The following is a 23,687-nucleotide window of genomic DNA, read 5'->3' on the forward strand; positions in this document are numbered from 1 at the left end:
CCATAACAGTAACTACTACGCCGTGCACGTGCACTTACACGAGGATAGCAATTGTCTACCGTTATAGGTACAATATACAGGATCACAAAATCATATAACCAAAAAGAGAAATTTTTATGGAATAAAAAAAGCAGAGATCGTGGTTTAATATACTATAGTCTAGGGACGCCGAAAATTAAAAACAAACCTTACAAGTGAATGACAGCAAACATCACGCAAAATCGGCTTCATAACCACAGCTACCGCATGCGCAAATCAGATGACTAAAATCACAACGTTCACATTTAAAAGAATTAACAAATCCACTTAATAATTAATTTCTCAAATTCTGGGGCACTTCTAGAAAAACTGTAACTTGAGTTTTAAAGGGGAACATCCCTGCTATTACCCCTATAGGGGGTTTTCTTCCAACCTCTCTGTAACTTCTTTAATGCGATGTCAAAGTTAGGTGTTCTATTTAGAAGTACGTGCAAGTTCAAACTTAAAAATTAATTTCTCGAATTCTGGGGCACTTCTAGAAAAACTGTGATATGGGTTTTAAAGAGGAACATCCCTTCTATCACCCCTATAGGGGGTTTTCTTCCAACCTCTCTGTAACTTCTTTAATGCGATGTCAAAGTTAGGTGTTCTATTTAGAAGTAGGTAAGTGTAAGGTCAAATTTAAAAATTAATTTCTCGAATTCTGGGGCACTTCTAGAAAAACTGTAACATGGGTTTTAAAGAGGAACATCCCTTCTATCACCCCTACAGGGGGTTTTCTTCCAACCTCTCTCTAACTTCTTTAATGCGATGTCAAAGTTAGGTGTTCTATTTAGAAGTAAGTGCAAGGTCAACTTTAAAAATTAATTTCTCGAATTCTGGGGCACTTCTAGAAAAACTGTGATATGGGTTTTAAAGAGGACCATCCCTTCTATCACCCCTATAGGGGGTTTTCTTCCAACCTCTCTGTAACTTCTTTAATGCGATGTCAAAGTTAGGTGTTCTATTTAGAAGTACGTGCAAGGTCAGCTTTAAGAATTAATTTCTCAAATTCTCGGGTACTTCTAGAAAAACTGTGGCATGGGTTTTTAAGAGGAACTACCCTTCTATCATCCCTGCGAGGACTTCTCAATCTGGGTTTTTGTATGTAGGTGAGTTACATTTCTCGGTGTGTGGGTCACTTTTGAAATAAACGCTTCCAGATAACAAAAGAGGACAATCGTTTTATTATCAGGATACAAACTTTTTTTACAATCTTTGTGTAACTTTGTTAGCGAATGACACGTTTTCGTTTACATACTACGGTGCACCCATCAAACAGAACGAGATACGTGTCTAACAATGTCTCACGTACTCGTGTTTCTACATAGGTACATGTATTAGCGTCTTGTAAATATGCAAATCCCTCATTCAATGGAGATTACATATTTAACTTATCGTGTTAGATATATCACGATTGAACACGACACAATTTCCATTACGAAGGAGCATCAACTTGTCGATATGTGTTCCTTACAAGAGAGTCGTAGAACACGAGCTTCCTTCCATTAACGGTTTCTCTTTGGACCCTTTATCCATTATTAGTTCCCACGAACCTGTAACTGTTCATTCAATTTGCATTACGAGGTAAGAATAAGTGAAATTTGAGATGACCTATTTGTATAGCGACAGTGCACTCCTCCAGTTTATTGTTAAGGGTACCCGGCGCCTCTTGCACATCTTTCGAGTTCCTTCGGCCTTTTTCTTGCTTTATATACTTAAAAAAAAAACCAATGTAACTTCAGCATGCAAAAGTTAGAACCGTTTAGGGACCGCTGGTGTATTACGACTTTCAGTTTTTTTTTTTAGAACTTACGGGGGTTGGTACCGCACTTAATCCAATGCCCTTGAAAAAAAAAATCCAATGTAATGTAACTTCAGTCAAGAAAACAGCTGATGGTCTGTGATTCACCTAATTTGGGTTTCCACTACCATGGCATAGCATTTGCAAAATTTGTGTCAATTTTGATAAAATGACCAGCCTATTCCAAAAAATTATCTTTATTACTGGTTTGTTTACATGCAATGTTTTTTCAAAAGGTAAAGCATTACAAAGTAGTTGTATCCGCTAGGTGGTGTCTTTTCAGAAAGTGAACCCTACTTAACTATTATGGTAAACAACCGGCCACTACTGACAGACACGATCACGGTAAATAATGGACAAAATGTATACGTCGATTGTATTGCGCACCCTTCCCATCACTCGGCTCTCTGGCTACCAAAGGGTAAACATTTCAAGCAAAAGGACACAATTTCAAGTAACACTGCTACTTTAAACTTAACCGACTCGAACGCTGGCATTTACGTTTGCCAAAGTCTCCCGACAAAATTGGAAAGATCCGTCAATGTTGTGGCTAAAAAACGAATTAGACGTGACGGTGAGATGAAAAAGTATTTTCAACATTTTCACATGTTGGTTTGTAGGATCATTCGACTTCACTCTCCCTGAAGGACCAATCTCATTTGAGGATGCGTGTAAGTTACAAACGTTAATTTTTTGATTCGGACCTCGTTATTGACAATCTGAGAGTTTGCCACATGTAGGGAGTCGGTGTTAAAAAAGAAACTAGTGACCTGGTATGAATGATAACAACAATCATTTATTAACAAATGAACTGTTGCACAATACGCAACTCGTAATGATATGAAGCAATTTTTTATGTTTTATTTGATCAATAAACAATAAATTATCCATTCGAAAAGTGAATAGCAAGGTTAGTGTCTCCCATGATTACTACCAACTTTAAAAAGAATATGTAAATTACCTGGGAATACAGTGTGTTCCTAAATATGATGTAAATGCGGAAGGGGCTAATTCTTATATACTTTTTTATTAAAACAAACATGAAAAACACTACATCCCAAATATGTCGCAGACGCCATCTTATTTTTATCAATTTGCTATTTTAAAACAGTGCTGTCATTTTTCTATAAATTCATCCAAAAGCGTTGTTGCCAAAAACGTCTCTTACACAGGGTGTTATAATTTCATGAGTTTTTGGTAGGGGAAATTTACGGACTGATCTTTTCCAGGGGTCATGAATTTTTTTTCGGTGCGTCGCTGGTGAGAGATTGTAAAATAAGAAAGTAATCTTCTGGTTTGCTTTAAATTTTTTTGATCTCTTGTAATTTTTTCGTATCTGCGATCGTTTTGACAGTTCGCATTTGACACTGTATATTGTTATGTATATGTTTATAAAGTAAATGTTCAAATTGTAAAGTGTGTGATTATTATAACACTGTAGATTGGTAACGAAGCGCTTCCGTACATTTGTTTATACGATCTATTAGTAATAAAACATCGTATTTAAGAACACTCTGTATACTAACAATAAGTTGCATTATACAATGTTATAAGCAATGGCCAACAGTGAGTTTATGAGTGCAAATTTTCAGCTTTACATTAACGTTCTAAATTATTTACTGGAAGAACATTGTCTAATATGTAACTTTACATGTTTTTAGTACGATTGCAAAAGGAATTTTTAGAGAAATATAAACGTGAGTATATATTCAATTTGAATCTGTTTGAAATTATCATAATGCTTCTAGTAACCGACTATAGTATGCAGAACCACATACAAGGTGAGTAAAAAGATAGTTTTTTAAGTTGATACTTACACCTTGTACTTACCACAAGAGATCAGGTGTTGACTGTTCGCCATTTGTCGAAAAATTAGACAAGAAATAAAAAAATTGAAATTTGCCCCCCCATCTATAACTTGATATTTATCGTTTTTAAGAAAGTCATAAAAAGTCGAGTTACCATTTTAAAAAATCATTCATATCTCAAATTTGGGACACCCTGTATAAAATTTTATTTCATCAAAAAGAGCGCAGCTTGAAGGACTAATCGACGTGTCTGGCCAAATTTCCAAAAAAACCTTTGATTCGCTGAATTTAGGTTACGTTAGATTCACCCTGTATAGTCGCGCGGTTGCCAGCTCTTACAAATATGTGTATCTTCGTACGTCTTATAACATATATACAGGGTGGAGCCTTTCTAACTTAAATCAGGGAGTGTCTAATTTTCTTTTATGTTTTCTAGAAGCAGAGGACAGGCGTCGTGAAGCCGAAATAGAACGTGAGTCATAATGTAGTTTATATGTACACTTAAATTTAGGTTTGAAGTTCTATAATTATTATTCATGCAATTTACGTAGAATCTTTGCATTGTATTTAATTTTCTCTTGTGTTGTTTAGGCGCTGAAGAACAGATGAAAGCCAAGAAACGGGAAAGTGAGTTGAAACATTTGTTTTATATCTTGCAGTAAATATTTTGGAATTTTTGTTGTGTAATTAATTGTCATTGTTATTAGAATAATTACAAGGGCTGGCTTCAGCACCGTTCAAAGTTCCAACACTGAACTAGTACTCATTGACAATAGGTGGCGCTGTTTTAAATGTAATAAATTTCAATGAATATCATTATTATTATTTCATAACTGTACTATTTGCCATTTACACATTCCTTTTTTTAAGGTGTAAATCGCACTGTCGGTGTAACAGTAGGAGTGCTTGCCATTGGTATGTAAGCCTAATCATTGAACGGATAAGCAAAATTGATTTTGTAGGCGGAGTACTTATAGCGATCTTGTGCGTGCTTTGTAGAAATTCCAATAGAAAACCGCCGACACCTATAGCTTCAATATCCGTACCCACGAGAACAACTGTCGAACAACTGCGACCTTTAAATTCTCATACCGCTCAATCTCCGTATCGGCCAATTGAGACCAACATTGCACCTTATCCCCCCACTTCTTTCGCTGTGCGTCCTACTGCACCGACCGCCGTCGAACCGGAAACGCCACCTCCGCCAAGTTATACCGAGGCTGTGAATAATATGCGACCGACGGCACCGGCAATTACAACTTAAAAATTAACTTGAAACCATGTTTTTTAATTTAGGTGCTAATTTAGCCAAAGCCCAAGCTTAGATGCGACGTTGTCATTTAAGTGAATTTATAAATTATTCTAATATTGTTATCTGAAGAGTATGATCTATAATAATCGAATACATTTTTATTTTGCATTCTATTCCTTTACTTTTAGAGGTGTCGTGGTATTTCGTTGCAAAAGACAGTATTGCCAGCTGAAGGACGTGTTTACGATATACGCTAATCGCGATTCAGATTAACAGTGGCACCTCTGGTGGCAGCACTTTGTAATTAATATTGGCGGGATAAGACCGCCATTTTGTTTATTTGCAATTGCCAAAGTACATTTACAATCAATGTAATTACACTTAAAAGGGCAAGGATAGTTGAAACGTCACATTTTATTAGCTTGTGTTCAAGCATTTTAAATGTGACCAGTGCACTTATGCAACCAACATTAGTCGTGTTCGATTCACGTGATTTAGATCAGTTCATTTTCACTTCGGTCAGAGAGCGAACTGATTTGATTATACTTTGAATAGAACGACGAAAAATAGTTTGACAGTTGACAGTTGTATTAGTTTGTTTATTTATTTTTGAGGTTAACATTAAAGGTTTTTTTTTCGTGTTTTTATATTATTGTTGTTATTAAAATGGATAAAATACTATTTGACTACGTATTTGAAGTAAGTATAACGAAACTATCCTTTCCAAATTAGAAATGGTATTTTATAGAGTGACAGCACATCTTCTTCAGAGCTGTTGTCGACATCCACAGATGATGAATCTGACGAGTTTGAGAATGTTAATCAAACTGTTAAAATAGAAAATTATGTCCAGAAGACTGTATCTAATTATTCGGACGAGACCTTCAGAAGGCATTTCCGTGTGAATAGACCTGCGTTTCAACTCCTTCAAGGTTTGTTCTATTATCCTTCTATTACGATCGATTTATACAAGAAATCACTGTAACTGTATTATAAGTAGTACATGTTTCAGATTTAATTACGGGATTGTACAAGGACAACATAGGTGGTTGTGATAGAGTTCCTGCGGATGCTGCCATGCTAATGTGTTTATGGTAGGTACTTAGCAAATCAAGAAACTTATAGACAACTTGCGGATCGCTTTGGAGTATCAAGAAGCACTGCACATAAAGTGGTTAACACTGTAATTGATATCTTGATGGAGCATGTACATAAGTTTATAAAATGGCCAAGTGAAACCCAGTATTACCACATAGCCTCTGAGTTTCAAGACAAGAAACAATTAACAAATATTATAGGTGCGATTGATTGTTCACACATTGAGATAAATAAACCAAAAGTTAATCAAGTAGATTATTGTAATCGAAAAGGTTATCATAGCGTCATATTACAAGGGGTTGTAAATTGCCAAAAGAAATTTATAGATATTTATTGTGGAGAACCAGGCTCCTTACATGATGCCAGAGTTTTTAAAAAGTCAAAGTTATACAAGAAAATTTTAGACAATCCTTGTTTTTTAAAAGAATATAGAATTATTGGAGATTCTGCATATCCAGCATCATCATGGTTGGTAACTCCCCATAAAGACAACGGTAATCTCAATCCTACTCAAAAAGAGTTTAATTACAATCATTCTGCAACCAGAATTGTTGTTGAAAATGCCTTCGGGCTTCTAAAAGGAAGGTTTAGGCGACTTCAACGATTTAATAATATAAACATAAATTTCATTGTTAAATGTATTACTGTTGCATGTATGATAGGTACACAACCTTTGTATTAGTCATAATGATAACGTTACTGAAACTGATTTTGAATATGTAGATATGTAGGTAATTTATCAATATATGCATTCATTATTTTGTAAGGTATAGTGTCTAGATTGTATTTTAAGTGGTTTACGAAATTTAGGGTAACTCAAATACACTGAACACTGCATAGGAAATTTATGTGAACAAATTTATTTAAAATAATGACTACAGTAAAAGACAAGAACAAAAATTTTTCAAGTACAACTTCAGTTACACCTTAGATCTCGTTCGTTACAAACATAATTATATACAATTTTCTATAAAATGTTCAATATATTTCTACAAATAAAAAGGTATAATACAAATCACTGCTATTAAGACAAAGATATTAAAAAAAAATAACAACATTGGCAACATAGGTAATAAGATAGTAAGTAGTTATTGCTTTCTTAAGTATTCGACATACTTCTCAAATGCAACAACTTTTCTTTCTTCCAACTCCCGCTTGCGTTCCCTATCATTTCTTCTTGCTGCAATTTCTTGTCTCCACATATTGAATTTTTCTTCTTGCAATGAATTCTTTTTCTTTAAATATTCCGCATAAATAGAGGATCTTGGTTTTTTTTTCGGTGTTTCCGTTTCAGTTGCACGACTTGTACTTGGCGTTGGTTCAGGGGTTGTTGCTGTGACATTGCCAAGATTCTCAGGCCGCTCCATTTCTGCACCTACAGAAATGGTATGTGCACATGACATTGATGGTTTGTTGCCAAGAATATCATTCATGGCTTCATAATATTGAAATCGAGTGGCACCTCTTCCCGATTTTGTAACATTGTCCCTTACTGTTTTGTAAGTACGGACCAAATTTCTCCACTTAATTTCGCATGATTTTGGAGTGCGATGAATGCCCTGACTTAATAATAAATTACTAACATCATCCCAAACATGTTTGCGTTTTTTTGGATGGTCGAAATTTTCTTTTAGGTTGTCATATGCATGCATTAAGGCCAAAATCTCATTATTACTCCAAAATGCACGGTCTGCCTGTACTTGGGTTTCATTGTCACTATAAATAAGAACATTGTTAGCATTTATTCGATTTACTATTAGTACTTACTTACGGTGTGGCAACTCCTGCTTGGGGCTCGACGTCGGTTTGAGACTCGACAACGACTTGGGTCTCATCCATTTGCGACTCGTCCATTTACGTTTGAGCATCAATATTGAATATCTCCGACTCTCTGTAATAAGTAATTGTAAGTACATTATCAATTAAAGTGGTTAGCTATAACCCCTTACTCATTATTTTCATATACGCGGCTAATAGACCTTATGGCTTCACTTGTCGGAATATTTACCAATTCACCACAATTATGTAGGGTGTGTAATTGTTGAATAGCAATGTCATCATTATCTGGAATTCAAAATTATAACTTCTTGAAGTACCTCTATCATACACCAACTTACTTGTTACATCAAAACATAACTCATTCAAAGCTGCGGGTATACACAAAGTAATTGGAACATTGTTCACTTTTGCTTTGACAGTATCCATCTTTATAGGTTAAAATAAACAAAGCGATCCTACTGAATTAACTGAATGCAAATTTTTCTACAATCACTTTGAAGTGATCCAATCAGTTGTTTCAGTGGTGGGGGTGAACTGATTGAAACAGACACGAACGCTGTAGGATCACTTTTAGTTACTTAAATTAGTACAATCAGGTGAATCGAACACGCCTATTAAAGGATAATTGAAGAAATCGTCTTCTAAGGCATAATATTTTCAAAGTCTTTAATTGTGAACAGTGCAATTACAAAACTAATAATAAGGAAAAGTATTGTTTTTTTTTTGTGGTCATGGGAGTTGCGTATTTAGTGTATTTAGTACAACGTGACAACGCTGCAATGGCGTAGCGTGGTTGAAGATTGTGGAAAAGGCATGATAACATATTCGTTTCATTTTCAGTTTATTCAAAATGTGTTCTGTTTAAAATAAAATCCAAATCCTCCTTTTACACTGTTATTAAAAACGTACATGTACTAAACGACTAATGTATATGTGGACTAATTTTGTCTGGTGCAAATGGTTCCAAAGAGTTTTTAACCAGCGCAACTATTTTAATAAAAAGACTAAATTTAAGATTAAGCACATTCACAATACTCAAGTCTGCTGTTGGTATCAAAATTACACTATGCACATGTAAGTCCTTAGAAGTCCCTGTAATGAAACACAAATTTGATGTAATTCCTTACGTAATCACACTCAGCCTATTTGAAATCCTAGTGTTTTAAGAGACATGATTTAAAATCTTAAAGTCAGACTTATAATTTGGATAATGACGCTGAGCACACTTAAAACTCTAGGATTTATCATGTTTAAGCAATTGCAATGTAAAACTGTGGTTATTATCTGTTGTGTAACACACTGGGAACATTTGAAATCCTCCACCGAGTCATGTGCTTTCAACGTGCATTTGTTATTGGTTGCTTAATCAACCGACCACATTAGAAAAACTAAGTTGTCTTGTGAGTTAAGAGATGTTGTTTGTAACGAAATTTATAATTGGTTGCGTGATCACACTGGCCGCATTTGAAAAGCTTAGTTGTCTTGTGAGTTAATAGATGCGTTTTAAAATAAGAAAGACGATTAGTTGCATAAACACAATCGACACATTTGAAATCCTTGGAACGTTTATGTGAAAGCAGATGTGTTTTTAAATAGCACTTCCTGGTGGTTGCGTAATCACAATGAGCACACTTGATATCCCTAATTGGCTTGTGGGTAAATAAGTGTCCTTTAAGATACTCTTTATTGTAGGTTGCGTAATCACAATGGTCACATTTAAAATCCTTAGATATCTTGTGGGTTAATAGGTGGCTTTTAAAATAGACTTTATTACTGGTTGCGTAATTACACTGACCACATTTAAAATCCTTAGATATCTTATGGGATAACAGGTGCACTTTAAGACTATATTTATTACTCGTTGCGTAGTCACACTGGCCGCATTTATAATCCTTACATATCTTGTGGGTTAATAAGTGTCCTCTAAGATAGAATTTATTAGTGGTTGCGAAATCACAATGAGCACATTTAAAATCCTTAGATATCTTGTGGGTTAACAGATGTACTTTAAGATAGTATTTATCACTGGTTGCGTAAACACACTTGTCACATTTAAAATCCTTGGACGTCTTGTGAGTTAGTACATGTCGTTTAACGTAGAATTTATTACTGGATGCGTAATCACACTGGCTACATTTAAAATCCCTAGAGATTTTGTGGGTTAACATGTGTGCTCTAAGATATAATTTATTATTGGTTGCGTATTCACACTGGCCACATTTAATGTCCTTCCATATCTTGTGGGTTAATCGATGTCTTTTAAGGTAGGATTTATTACTTGTAGCGTAATGACACTGGTCGCATTTAAAACCCTTTATTTTGTGGGTTATTAGATGTCGCTTAAGATAAGCTTTGTTAGTTGTTGTGTACTGACACTGACTACATTTGAAATCTTTAACACTGTTATGGGTTTGCAGATGTGCTCTTAAATTCCGTTTATATTTGTTCGTGTAATTACACTGAGTACAATTGAAATCTTGCGAAAGACATGGCACAATCAATAATTCATTTTCCTGTTTGACATAATTTTCGTTGTTACAAGTTCGTGTAATGTTATCGTAATCCTCGCCGATTGTAATCTCATGAAGTTCTTGCTTTATCATTTGGGAAACCTCGTCGTTAAGTAAAACTTTCTCATCAATGGCGATATTTATATTGTCTTCTTGTTTAATTTCCACTTCCACAATTTCCGACATTATCACAAGTACACAACACTAAAACAGAGGTCCTTATGCAAATGATAACACCGTAAACGTATCGACCAATTTCCACTTTGGTATCAACCAAATCAATTCAGTAATGCACCTCTTTTGGTGGTACGTTTGATTCACACTTTGCTCTCATGAAAGAATGAAGGCCACCATATTAGAAAAAATTATTTTAAGGCGGCGGCGGCTAATGTCCCAAGTCTCTACAACTTCTTGACTGGTGGCATTCAAGTTATATATTGTGAAGATTACTTGGCAAATTTCACTATCCGTTTGACGGATGAACGGAGAGCTATGAACCCACCTTAACAAAGACAAAGTGCGGTGTGAATTTGTAGCTGCATCTGGGAGGTTATGTATTTAGTACGACGTGACAACGCCGCATTGGCATAGTTCATTCAAAAAAAATGAGAGGTTAGGTTGTAAAATAGGCGTTCATTTCTAGTTTATTCAAAATATGTTCTGTTTAATAAATAAAATCCAAACTTTCACCGTTATTAAGCACGTAAACACAATAATTTACAATGTACTAATCGAGTCAGGTTCGATATATAAAATTTAAATGATTTCCAACAGCTTTTGAACTAGCGCAACTACAATTGTCTCCCATCCAAGACTAAATTTAAGGTAAACCACATTCACAATTCTCCAATTGGTTGCAAAATTTCACTATACACATTTAAGAGAGAAGTCCCCAAAATACTAAACTGGCTCCTAACCCCCCCCCCCCCCCCGCATATTTGAATTCGAATGAGACTTGTTTTAAAATAGTTGGGTAGAAGTGCTGTGTCTCTTTAATATTAATTTACTTGGTTATCTTGTGGTGGGTTAAATCATGTCGTTTAAGATAGTATCTATTATTTGTTGCATAATCACAATGAGCGCATTTAAAATCCGTAGTGGTCTTATGCGTTAATAGATGCGTTTTAAAATGAGATCTATAATTGGTTGCGTGTTCACACTGGCCGCATTTGAAAAACTTAGTTGTCTTGTGAGTTAATAGGTGTCCTTTAAGATAGGATTTATTTATAAGTTGAGTAAGCACACTGGTCACATTTAAAATCCTTAGTTATCTTGTGGGTTAATAGATGTCGTTTAAGACAGGATTTTTGTAGGTTGCGTAATTACACTGGCCACATTTAATATCCTTAGATATCTTGTGGATTAATAGGTGTCCTTTAAGATAGACTTTGTTACCGGTAGCGTAATCACATTGCCCACACTTAAAATCCTTGGATATCTTGTGGGTTAATAGATGTCGTTTAAGATAGGATTTATTACTTGTTGCGTAAGGACACTGGCCACATTTAAAATCCGGAGATAACTTATGGGTTCGCAGGTGTTGTCTTGAAATACATTTATTTTTGGTTGTGTAATTACACCGAGCACAATTAAAATCTTTCGAAGTTTGGGATCCGTCTTGTACAATCAACAATCCATTTTCCTGCTTGACATCATTTTCGTTTTTATAAGTGCGTGTGATATGATAATCCCCGCTGATTGCAATCTCATCAAGTTCTTGCTTTACGATTCGGGAAATATCCTCATTAAATAAAACTTTTTCATCAATAGAGCTATTTATATTAGGTTTGTTCGTTTGTCTTGCGCGATTGGTTTGGTGCAACACTGACGTGACGTCACGGTGCAAGCTGGTGTAATTAGTTTTTGATGCACCGGCGTCCAACAAACGAACGCGTGTTTAGGGTGTAGTAAATAAATAACCAGCAAAAAACGTTTGTATTGCATCATGAGTGATAAATGAATTATTTATTATTAACAGGATAATAAATTTAATATATCAATTGATAATTTTTATGGTTATCCGAGGACGGGTCTGCTGGCTGCTGCACTATTTTTCATTTACTTGTATCACCTATGCAATATTATACAGTGTGAGCAACAATGATTGAAACGTGCGTCATCACCGCTTGTTCCTATTAATATCAAAACTACCTTCTTTGTATGGAGTTGTATACGAAAATGACGTTCTGCGCTGTCACAGTGACGTGCGTCTATTCGTATTTCGTATCTTGTATCAAATCAGCAATTTAGCTGAAGCGGCACGCTTCAATCTTTGTTGCTCACTCTGTATTATCTTCCTCACTTGACGATCTACTTATAAATTGTTCAATAATCATCACCGCAGATTCCCACCTTGTTTTTTTCAAATGTTTATGGTTATGAGAACGGTCGTTTCACGTCTAATTTATGCTGCACTAAGTTGCTCGCATGCAATTCAGTTCATAACTAACGGAGATGTAAAAGCGATCGAACATTTCTAAACAAAGTTATCGTTCACACGGACAGATAGATGGACAGACAGACAAAGGAACAGACGGACAGACCAACCGGCAGGCGACAGATAGCAATGCAAAATTATAAACGATCTCTAGGATCGTTAATAAACGGCAAAAGTGTAAAATTATGGAACATGTAGAAAACGGTTTTTATTGTTTTTTTTACAATAACTTTTTTTGTAAGCGGTACAGAAAAATTTCCTTCCTTGGTACAAGACTCGACACCATAACGAACCAAATAGCGAAAAAAGTAGAACAATAGCTCTTAAGATAAAGAACTAGTAGCGTCGCAAAACGAGCGGACGGACGGACAAAGTGGCCACAATAGCGCATTTTTTTTTATTTGTGTGGAAATTGCGCATTTCCACAAAAGTGCACTTTTTTAAAACCATCAATTTAGCCCCACCCACCTTCTGTCTTTCGTTATGGCCATACGGTAGTGGCGCAAAATGTTAATCCAGTGGCGCAGTTTAGCGCATAACTACAGGCATAAGTTGGCATCACCAGTAATACCGAATTGCTTAATGGGGGGGCTGCGTGAACTTGAACCCTCCCAAATGTTTTTCAAAATATCTCAAAAACTATAACAGCGCAAAAGTTACTTTCAGCGGCGCATTTGAGCGCATAACTAAAGAGAACATATAGCACTAAGAATGTTTAAGAAAGTGCACTTTTTTAAAACCATCAATTTAGCCCCACCCACCTTCTGTCTTTCGTTATGGTCATACGGTAGTGATGCAAAATGTTAATCCAGTGGCGCAGTTTAGCGCATAACTACAGGCACAATTTGGAATCATCAGATATACCAAATTGCATAATGGGGGGGGGGCTGCTTGAACTTGAACCCCCCCAAATGTTTTTCAAAATATCTCAAAAACTTTAACAGCGCAAAAATTACTTTCAGCGGCGCGTTTGAGCGCATATCGAGCGCATTATTACATGGTAATATCATAACGAAATGTTTAATGGGGGGGGGGGGCAACTTAACCGACCCCCGGAAAAGTAACAGGTACGCCAGGAAGGTAGTCTGGTCTGCCTTTGTCATGGAAACAAAAATTTACCAGCATAAAGTGGGCATGAAAATTAAGGTTTCGTGACGATTTTTGGTCAATAAAAGGGTTTTGACGTGTTTTTTACCGTTCATGCCAAAGTTGCAAGGTATCTTCCTCTGTGGTTAGAAACGCAACGACAGGTTTCTCTGAAATGACGACCATATTTTAGAATACACAGACCCTCTTCAAATTTCTTTTAGCTCAATCATACTCAGATTGGCTTACTCTAAAAGAAAAATCTTTGTTTACAATCTGCTACACAGAAAATAGCTGCTGTCCATCCTTTGGAATGTACCGCACTTTTCACAAAAATTACTTAACGTTTGTGGCACCTTTTCCGACTGCATCCATGTCACGATTGTTGCCTACTCTGTTTGATTTTGGTTCTTTAAATCTGGTATATTCAATAAACAAATTTGTATTGTACTTTATACTGTGCGTTTATCTTACATTGGAACACTTTCGATTTGTGCGAGTCAAAACTGAACCACCCTTTAGTTATTTTTAGGCATTGGTTCATCAGTATACTGGACTGCAAGTAAATCGCCGGTTTGTCTTGCACTGTTGTGTCCTTTGTATAAATTTATAATTTCATCTTTTTAGACAACATTTTTGAAATTTATCTGCAGGCCGGTAGATTTGAAGATGACAGTTTTAAATTGTACCTCTACCTTTATATGATCTAAGCCTCTACCCATTTGAACGACCTCACTACTAACTAACCTCACTCTTTTTGTTTTAAACAAAAAATGAACTTTTTCTACAGACTAGCGGTCTGGGCCCATAACCTGTTGAGATGAATAATGTAAACTAACTCTATGGTTGTATATAAAAGTAATAAATAGGATGATGTGCATATGCATTTATGCCTAGAGGAGAGAATATAACGGTGGTGGGAAATAGCACTTCCTTTGCGCTGGTCAGTTATGTCGACTTGACTTATCATAAAACAGAAGAGACGATGTCAGTTTTGTTTTATTACACCCATTGAGTTAGAAAACTAATGGAGGGAATCAAATGCTTGGCCAGACGTAGACCACGGGAACCAAAAGTGGCCTCTAACTGTGATTAAAGTACCACACCACTTTCGTTATCATTAGCGTCTCACTTCAGTGGCGTAGAGATATAATTTTCTTTCCACTAATAGGAATAATAACAAAAAAACGTATAGAAGGAGTAAAATACATGCTCGTGGTAAAGTAAACAAAATAGACAAGGATGGGAAAGTGTGCAGATTTAATATAATCATTGATTACAAATCTAAATATACATCGATGTGTTCCAGTAGTATAATTAAGGCCAGTTTACTATAGCCACTACAACTTGACAACTTCCATTAAATTCACAGTGTTGATCAATAGCTACAATTGACTGGTTGGTCTCAGGTTCATTACAACGGCAGAGAGATTCAATAATAATTTATTGTTTATTGGTCTCAAAATGTATCCGCACTCGTAAAAAAACTTACACATGATATCAATATTATATAAACTCACACGTTTAGCTGTAAAAACAAGTTTTGATAGTACCTACTGCATATTTGATGAACATTTTCCGGTGCAACCTGAGATGTCTGCTTTCAAATTTCAAACAAGAAGTTCCGTTACCGTATATTGAGACACCGTTTAAGCTACCGTTGCCAGATACCGAGCCACAATTCAATAGCGTTCCCATGAAAAAACAATCGGTTTATTATTCAACAATGTATTCAGTCTTCAATGTCAGCAATTATAACAATGGTAGTCTGTATAGGGAGGAATACAGTGACTTTATAAGGACAGTGGCGACAACTTATCATAATCCGCCATATTGGAGCTAAAAAATTGATTGTAAGATCAATATACCTTGTCATGTCAAATTGTGAGCGTAGAATAATAAATGTCAGTTTCATTTAAGTAAAGATTCTTGTTCAAAACGAACGGCGCAGAAATGATCGTTTAAAGCTTTGCAGAACAACCTATGGGAAAACAAATGCCTCCCAAATTCAAAAAGGTATGGGTATATGGAAAACAGTATAATAAGTATGAAATATGGTGCAATATCCAAAATGTACATATAAAAATCATTAAATTGTGTTTGACATTTCAGTGTCTTCTGTTACTTCTTGTCCCCTGTCGCGTGTTGCTCCTTCCGGACTTAAAAGTATTTCTTTAGTCTCTTAAATGGAAGACAAAACACGTTGATCTAGTCCACGGAGTACAAGCGATCAATATTCCATGTGCTCCAGCAAACATGAAACCAATTCAAACGTATTTACGATCACAAATGAATTTGCTGCTAAATTTCGGATAAGCTGCTTCTCTAACCAGTTTTCTATCTAAACTCATTAGGTATTTAGGGCTCCTGAAAAAAATTTTACATCAATTACCAGTCGTAAGGTTAGGCACAGTTTTACATCTAAAAACACTAAGCGAATTACATACCTTATAATATCGTAATAAATCCAAACTATATGTATGCGTCTTTAAAAATCGAGTTTATATAAAACTGGAGACGGAAAACGTAAAATAAAGCAAATACAAGAAGCAAAGTGTAAACTAGTAACATGAAGCCGTGACAATTACAGGTGACACTGTCAAAACAGTATAATTAATAATTATAGCACGGAGTGCACCGCGTCGTTTTGAAGGCTTTCTATTGGCCAGTTTGGAATTTAGCTCCAATATGGCGACCGGAACCAACGACCAATCAAAAACGAGATACCCTGTTGTCGCCACTGTCTCTATAAAGTCACTGTAGGGAGGAAATGGTGGATAGATTTAGTTTTTGCCGAGTTAGCTTTTTGAGTTCCCACAGGTTCATTTTTTTCTTTGAGTTCACTTTGCTTTGGGTGATCAAGGGTGCTGCTCATTGTAACAGAAAGGTAATGTACTTAGTTGTAATTGATTTATATTGTAGATTATGTTGCCTTCAGCTAGTTGTAATGCAGGGTAAAGTGATTCTTAAATTTGGTGTAATTTGCTTTCATGTAAAAGTGGTTCCTGTTTGATTTGTTGAAGATTGGCCAGTTATCAATTTTCATGTGTTTGTTTTGAACCCATTTAGATTGATTAGCGACTTCAATTCTTTGTGTACGAATCAGCCTTTTTTGAGTGTAATTAACCGTTTCGCCCTTGCAGAGGTATATGCCGGAGTGATAAAGATACTTAGCGGCATGTATTTCGAACGACAACTTTAGTCTAAGGTTACCGTATCCAGGATCTTAGATACCTGCTAGATTGGAGGAGGTCTGGCTAATTAATGATGTTTATTTTATGCACTTTATGTAAGAGACTTCGGAATGTATCTTTCACACATGAGAAAGGATTGAAGGTGCTTTTTAAATCTATTTGTGATGGCCATCCTTTAACTTATCAAGTTTGTATTGCATTAACGTCAGATTTCAATCTGTACAATTCAAGAATTACTTACTCGGATTATTATTCTTTGTATAACTATTGTAGCTGTGTTGTAAAATGTGTTTAGCGTTATCCAATGTTACCTCTCATTCTCCAGATTTTCCCTCTAGATTTCACCTCTGTGAACAGTGAGTCGGAATTTTCTTTAGCACGGTTCTTTTGTCCGATGAGTTCTAGGGGAACCTGGCACTTTTTGGCTTTAAATGTATTCTGTCTAAATTTGTAGGATGTCTTTCGGCCTTTTGATTCATTTTTTTACACTTTTGATCAGTTCTTTAATAAACTTTATTTGTGTTTCAATTTCAATTAAGCGTATTATTTGCGTTCCGCCTTTCCGATAATTAGCATGGGTACGAGTGAGTGCAACCTGGCCTTCCACAACGTAGGTGTTCCGGACATTGTCAAGTGTGAGGTTTGTGTTACTACGCAGGTGTTCCGAGTTCGTGTTTTTCCCGCTTTCGTTAGCGCGGGAGCTGTCGACTTGGGTACATCACAAACCTTTGGTCGAAATCACAGTCAATGAAGCGTTGTGAGCACAAGAGCAAATTTCGAGATCTGTTCTTGAGATATATTTGTAAATGTTAGGTAACCATTTTGCTCAAAGTACTGGTTGGTTTGGAAAACTAAGACATAAACTGGGTACCTACAACCTCGCTTACAACATGATAAATGACATGTCTTACCGATGAAAGGAAATGCCCTGTTTCTTCCCTTTATGAGAAATTTTGCATGATACGCAGCTAATCATTCTCAATTCACAAAATTGCGTGTGATAAAAACACTATGCGGCAGTTAGTTATTTACATAAACCAGAGCACAAACCGATCCGAAATTATTAGGTACTTTAAAATGGCAAATTTAATAAAATTTGAATTTGGTGGAAAATTGACAGTGACAGGACCCCACAGAGTTGTATATAAGTAAATAGAGAGACAGTCTTGTAGCGAAAAATTGACTCCAATTGAACCTTGCGCAGGCCGTTGGTGAGTGTGCGCAGTAATCGACAACAGAACCGGCTTCAAATTAAATGATCCTTAAAGCAGGTTCGGCTTGAGAATAATATGGTGTCTCATTGCAACAAAAATTGAAAAGAAATTCAATGTGTGGTGAATGATGTTGTTAACACTGTGTCTTGAATAAATAAGAAACATTACAATCGTTAAGAACTTTTAATACAGTAGACTACAATACAAAGCTGGTAAGGGGCTTACAACATCAGAATCGAGAGTTGAGATTCTGGTATAAAGGAAATCGTATATTTGTCGTGCGATCGAGTTTAAAGATCTATTTATGCTCAGTGAGTATAAAAATAAGCAATGAAAGAATAAAATAAGTTGAAATTTTATTTTGGTGCGGGACAAAATTTCAGGTGTGCAATGCCGAAAACACAGTTTGAATACGGGTAGCCACAAAGTCGACAAACCTCAAATGCCAATAACTCAAATATCTCAAAAATGGAGCATCGGCAGAAGGTATGTACAGTGGCACCACGCTCAGAAGGTTCCTGACAGGGCGTGTCCGAGGACGTTGGAAATTTAGACTGTACATTCTCATGCAATATTTGACTCTACTAAATATAAATAAGTGGGCCACGCGATATGAGTTGCATTACTTCAAGGGGAAACAGTAAAATTAATAATTTTATTTCTACAAAACGTAAACACATTTAAGATTGTTAGATGTTCATGTTCAACACAATTTACAATTCTGATGCACTTCTGCTGTGTAAATATGGACAGTTATTGAAACAATCACATTGAAATTAATAACACTCACATTGACTAAATTAACACACAACCTTTAACTTTTTTCATTCATTATCGTCACTTGACCACTAATCATCATTGGAACTGCCGGTGTTCACAATAAATTGTACATTGTCAATAAATTCATTTCTCGTAGGAATGTTATTTGCTTCTAACCAAGAACGTATCACTTCCTTACGATTATTCATTGTTGGTGGCTTATTTATTTGAACACTGATAAGGTGCGTGAGTTTGCTGGTAAATTTGGTATAAGCTGCTTCTCTAACCACTGCATAAAGTTGGTATGATTCATATCATCGTAATAATCCCCCGATTTACTGTGCGACATCCTCTACAAAACCAGAACAACTACCAGCATACTACGATGTACCTCTGACCAGCCCTATTATAAACTTCCGATACTTCATCTGATTGTTAGCATTTACTCACTTCGTACGATGGGTGAATATAGGTTTCGTCCAAGTATATAACGGGTTAATTGTCACATTCAGGTTGTTCATTTTCTTTTAATCTTCTTAAATAACGAGATGCCATACTACAATGTCACTTCTTTCCATTACCAACCTACGTTTGTCCCGACACTTCTTGTATCGAAAACCAAGTTTCAACAATTGCTTGCGAAGAGTTTTCCTTCCACCCATATATTTGATCTTTTCTTGCACTTTTCTAGGAGCATTTTAAAATATCCTTTATTTATGTACAGATCGTCGCCTACTAAACATTGAAATGGCGGTAAAGAGTATAATGTAATGGGCATGCTTAAATTATTACTCCAAAGCGTCTGTTTATTTACAAATGAATTGAATCTGAAGCATCTGAAAAGTTATTGCTGTTTTGTTTTGTGATTATGTAACTGAATGCACCCAAAAATTGTGCTGATTCCCTTTCACGCACTGCGCATGAGTCCCAACGGCTCCGCCATTAAAAGTTGGCCACTGTAGTTGGAGTTATTTTTCCACGCGCAGGTCGTATGTACTGCCCCTCTATTTACTTATATACAACTCTGTGCAGGACCCGCGCTTTCATATGTCAAATAATGTCGGCCAAAATGTACCTTCACGGGAACCTATCCACGCGAGTGGCCTCTATCTGTGGCAACTTCCGTCTACAAAAATTCTTACCCCCTCTACCATTATATTCCCTCCATTAGTTTTCTAACTCAATGATTACACCACTGCCAATAATGACGCGTTTCTCCCCACTCTTTTCGCACTTTTATAACTTCCTTTTTGTCCATTTCCGTCAAGTCATTGAATTTATAACTATCAGAAGCGCGGATCCCATATAACAGTTTGTGACCATGTGCCAACTGGCCGCCGCTAGGGGCAGTTCGATCGTTTGAAAGTCCGTGGGCGATCGAAAGTGGAGCGTTACATTGACATTAGATGGCAGCATTACAAACCATTTATCATAGATATATAAATACCTAGATACAGCCATCCTTAACAAACGTACCTCGGTTTTTAAAAAACATATCAAAGAAATTTGTACATCTCTCCATTACTTTCTAACCAAGAAGAAACATGTTCTATCTCTTTTTATTGCATTAACTTCTATGTCGTACGCGAATCGGACGCTTAAAACAAACTTAGCGCGTCCCATAAGTCATGTGACAGTTGACACATTTCACGATCGCGCGAAATCAAATCTAACTAAATGGCCGGTTTATTCACTAAATATTATGTAATTATTGCGTTATCAATGGAATACGAATAACATTAGTGCTTGCCATAATGATAGACGCGTCCATAATTGTTATTCCTGAAATAGTTTTATTACATAGAGCTACGCCATTCAAATTTGGGACTATGTTTACCTTGTTTGGCATGATGTGCTGCAGTGAATTCATTGCTGGCTTACAGAATACCAAAAAAACCGTAAGTAAAGTTTATGTTCAACATTTTAATTTTAATTGCATGGTTTTAGGCGTATTGGTAACGGAGATTAAGTTGCGACAGGAAGTGAATTCGTTTCCAATTATCATTTTGGCCTATATGATGTTGATGCAGTGCGTTTGTATCATATGATCACAAAGAAGGATCCGTGCAATATTCTTAGGAAAACGAGATTTATAGACTGTGTGTGCGTGCAATATCAAATTTTGGTCGCTACGCGTCTTGCCTCCCTTTCGGCATATGTTGTACAATCGGTGGGGTTTCTTTTTGAAATTATAGTGCTAATTGTAGTAAGTAAGCTACACGCTGTGTACATTTATTTAAAATAAATACAACATCTTAACAATGATATCCAATTGGTGATAATAATCATTTAGTCAACATTCATTACGTTTGTAAAAGTTCACAATCCGAATCATCATCAGATGAAATTGACAAATCCGAATCATCACTGTCAACTTCAGAAACATCAACCAATATAACTTCTCTTTTAAATTAATCACTTTCCACATGTTCACACACTTTCTTCCAGTTGTCAGCTGTAATTTTTTCAAATTCTTCATTTGCCAGCTTTCTAAATAACATCTTCCATTTTAAATGTAACATTTCTTTGCTGCTATGCAATTTAAATAAATAAAAAGGCGGTTTATTTATGTTGTAAAGTCTCAAATTTGATAATTTTCTGTGTGATTTGTGCTAACAATTTGATTGACAGTTATAATAAATAATGCGAATCTTGCCTTCCATGCTCAGGGTACCTCTATAAAGGATAGCGCTATACGTAATTAATGTGCCGAAAGTGATGGTAATAGATGGTACGTCCTTTTGAACTATGTTGGGGTATGGCTGTATCTATGTATTTATATATCTATGCCATTTATTTTGACCATTCGAATATTTTCCTTTTTAATCGTCAGATGGCAGGAACTCCGGATGTTTTTTGTGTTATCATTGGAATGGTTTTATAAATAGGATTGGAATGTTCTAAAAATAGATCCCTTAAGAAGCATTGCGTAAATTTGTAATGTAAATAATAATACATTTAGACGAACGAAGCTTGCAGTCCTTGTCCTTGAAGGAATGCAATTTCATACATTCTATTCACAGGCAGTAAAATAGGCAGGTTCCACATTTTTACTGAAAGCGGGAGATTTTGTTATTAAAAAACGATCAAAAAAAATTTGAAGGCAAAATATTGTCCGTTGCAAGCAGGCAGCTACATCATTTCCACATTCACATTTGATAACTAAATTTCGCGAATCAGCTTTTTTTATAACCATGCAGCATTGTGCACAAATAAATCGGTCCCAGTTTACGTGAATTCGTATACCTACTAGAGCTGAGCGATAAATGAAATTGTTATCGATTTATCGATAAGTCTGTTCAGTCTGATAATTATCGATTAATCATTAATTGATAACTATCGATAATTATCGATAACTTTAATCACTTATCGTTAACTTTCGATAATAATCGACAATTATCGATAAATCGTAAGGCTAATTTTCGATAATGATCGATAACGTTTGATAATTATCGATAACTTTTGAAAATAATTAATAATGATTGTTAGCTGCTGATAATAATCGATTATTACTGCCACGAAAATTGTCTATCTCTGATATTTATTGATTAATAAATAAGTAGCGGAAATTATCAAGAGAAAACTATCGATACTTTTTCATAAATCTCATCGATATATATTCTCAATCGATATACCTATTACATCATCCATGCGTACACTCGCTAACATTTTTGTTTTTTTGGTATTGATATTGCGAGAGATAATTTAAATAAAACAGGATCTTTTGATGCTCAAGTTTTCTGAAATCAAAGGTGATCAAGTGGACGATAATCCTCAAAAATGAGTACAGCAGTAGGTTGTGAATTGTGATCATATGGCAACTCAATAATGCTCTTACATCGCTTTTGTTGGAAGTAAACTGGTATAGGTACCTAAACATTGAAAAGTTTATGTCGTTAAAAATTCTCTCGATAATTATCTATCTTAATAGTTTATAGTTGTAAGATTAATCGATAGATTATCGGTAATTATAGGTTTATCGACCAATCCTTTAACATTTTCGATAAATTACACCGGTCTACAGCATTTTTGCGCATGGGACATATACTTATACCTTATTTTTATTGCTTCTATTAGCCACAAATAAGAATTAGAACCAAAAATGGTTATGTATTTGTTTTTGTGTGAAAAAAATGCAAAAAACCAAAAAATAAAAATACCTATAGAATCCTACTTACATAGGCATGATTTATTAAATGGTAACGTTTCTACATTTATAATTTGTTTATCTTAGAGTCTAAATGTTTAAAAGTGGAGCAGTTTTGCTGTTTTTGTCATGTTCAACTGAATCTGATCTTCCATCATGCTTCCTGGCCTTGGGAAGGTGCCTAAGTTCCATTGTCTCGAGAAAGTGTTGTCCTTATTCCGAATAAGCTCCCATATTATCCTTAAATTGATCTAAATGAGAATGTAACCTGTGCATCTTTATTCTTTAGAGACAGTCTATACCCCATGATACAAAACCAAATCCTGTCAGCTCGTCATAATTTTCAGCTCTATGGTTTCCCAGGAAACACTGAACGGGAAACCATGGACTATTGCCTTAAAACTGTTCCAGGATTTTTTTCCTCTTTGCTAAGTAACCGCGGAAAAATATCACCCTCCATTTTTCTTTTTTTTTTAGGGAAAACAAAGATTCCAGCTTTAATTTTCGCCCCTGAAAGCTTTCAATCAAATCGCTGTAACTTTTGTAAAAGCAAATATTTTCGATGTCTTAATAGCACTTTT

General features: G+C 35.5%; 3 protein-coding genes and 1 long non-coding RNA gene across 6 annotated transcripts; 2 read left to right on the forward strand and 2 right to left on the reverse strand.

Annotated features, from left to right (window-relative positions):
• Positions 1-1,182: 1,182 nt before the first annotated feature.
• On the reverse strand, positions 1,183-2,903 carry LOC116162291. Its single transcript, XR_004143520.1, has 3 exons — positions 2,784-2,903; positions 1,633-1,864; positions 1,183-1,580 (listed from the first exon to the last, which is right to left on the reverse strand). It is a non-coding gene; the product is annotated as an uncharacterized LOC116162291 (long non-coding RNA).
• LOC116162268 lies at positions 1,871-5,050 on the forward strand. Of its 3 annotated transcripts, XM_031475869.1 has the most exons (9): positions 1,872-2,058; positions 2,106-2,396; positions 2,443-2,493; positions 3,484-3,519; positions 3,571-3,603; positions 4,067-4,102; positions 4,222-4,257; positions 4,501-4,545; positions 4,593-5,050. In XM_031475869.1, exons 1-9 carry the CDS (start codon positions 1,992-1,994, stop codon positions 4,892-4,894), a joined length of 897 nt encoding a protein of 298 aa, XP_031331729.1. In that variant the 5' UTR covers positions 1,872-1,991; the 3' UTR covers positions 4,895-5,050. The 3 variants fall into 3 exon arrangements, with proteins under 3 accessions (XP_031331728.1, XP_031331729.1, XP_031331730.1); XM_031475868.1 differs by having other exon boundaries at positions 1,871-2,058; positions 3,484-3,603; XM_031475870.1 differs by lacking the exons at positions 3,484-3,519; positions 3,571-3,603; positions 4,067-4,102; positions 4,222-4,257.
• A 146-nt stretch (positions 5,051-5,196) lies between these two features.
• Positions 5,197-6,566, forward strand: LOC116162288. The gene is made up of 3 exons (XM_031475893.1): positions 5,197-5,581; positions 5,631-5,814; positions 5,895-6,566. Exons 1-3 carry the CDS (start codon positions 5,549-5,551, stop codon positions 5,978-5,980), a joined length of 303 nt encoding a protein of 100 aa, XP_031331753.1. The 5' UTR covers positions 5,197-5,548; the 3' UTR covers positions 5,981-6,566.
• A 258-nt stretch (positions 6,567-6,824) lies between these two features.
• Positions 6,825-8,424, reverse strand: LOC116162306 (trihelix transcription factor GT-3b-like). The gene is made up of 4 exons (XM_031475904.1): positions 8,098-8,424; positions 7,930-8,044; positions 7,752-7,871; positions 6,825-7,696 (listed from the first exon to the last, which is right to left on the reverse strand). The coding sequence occupies exons 3-4, from the start codon at positions 7,832-7,834 to the stop codon at positions 7,069-7,071; spliced, it is 711 nt and encodes a 236-aa protein (XP_031331764.1). The 5' UTR covers positions 7,835-7,871; positions 7,930-8,044; positions 8,098-8,424; the 3' UTR covers positions 6,825-7,068.
• Positions 8,425-23,687: the final 15,263 nt, after the last annotated feature.

The sequence above is a fragment of the Photinus pyralis genome, unplaced genomic scaffold (genome assembly GCF_008802855.1).
Source record: "Photinus pyralis isolate 1611_PpyrPB1 unplaced genomic scaffold, Ppyr1.3 Ppyr1.4_LG10, whole genome shotgun sequence".
In the NCBI taxonomy this organism is placed as follows: Eukaryota; Metazoa; Arthropoda; class Insecta; order Coleoptera; family Lampyridae; genus Photinus; species Photinus pyralis.

Excerpts from the sequence above, each read along its gene's own strand:
- LOC116162306 (XM_031475904.1), bottom strand. The coding sequence starts at position 7,834 with ATGGACGAGTCGCAAATGGATGAGACCCAAGTCGTTGTCGAGTCTCAA. Across the intron at positions 7,697-7,751 it reads CAAGCAGGAGTTGCCACACC|TGACAATGAAACCCAAGTAC; the intron begins GTAAGTAAGTAC and ends TCTTATTTATAG.
- LOC116162268 (XM_031475868.1), top strand. The coding sequence starts at position 1,992 with ATGACCAGCCTATTCCAAAAAATTATCTTTATTACTGGTTTGTTTACA. Across the intron at positions 2,059-2,105 it reads ATGCAATGTTTTTTCAAAAG|AAAGTGAACCCTACTTAACT; the intron begins GTAAAGCATTAC and ends GTGTCTTTTCAG. Across the intron at positions 3,604-4,066 it reads TATGCAGAACCACATACAAG|AAGCAGAGGACAGGCGTCGT; the intron begins GTGAGTAAAAAG and ends TATGTTTTCTAG.
- LOC116162288 (XM_031475893.1), top strand. The coding sequence starts at position 5,549 with ATGGATAAAATACTATTTGACTACGTATTTGAA. Across the intron at positions 5,582-5,630 it reads TATTTGACTACGTATTTGAA|AGTGACAGCACATCTTCTTC; the intron begins GTAAGTATAACG and ends GGTATTTTATAG. Across the intron at positions 5,815-5,894 it reads TGCGTTTCAACTCCTTCAAG|ATTTAATTACGGGATTGTAC; the intron begins GTTTGTTCTATT and ends TACATGTTTCAG.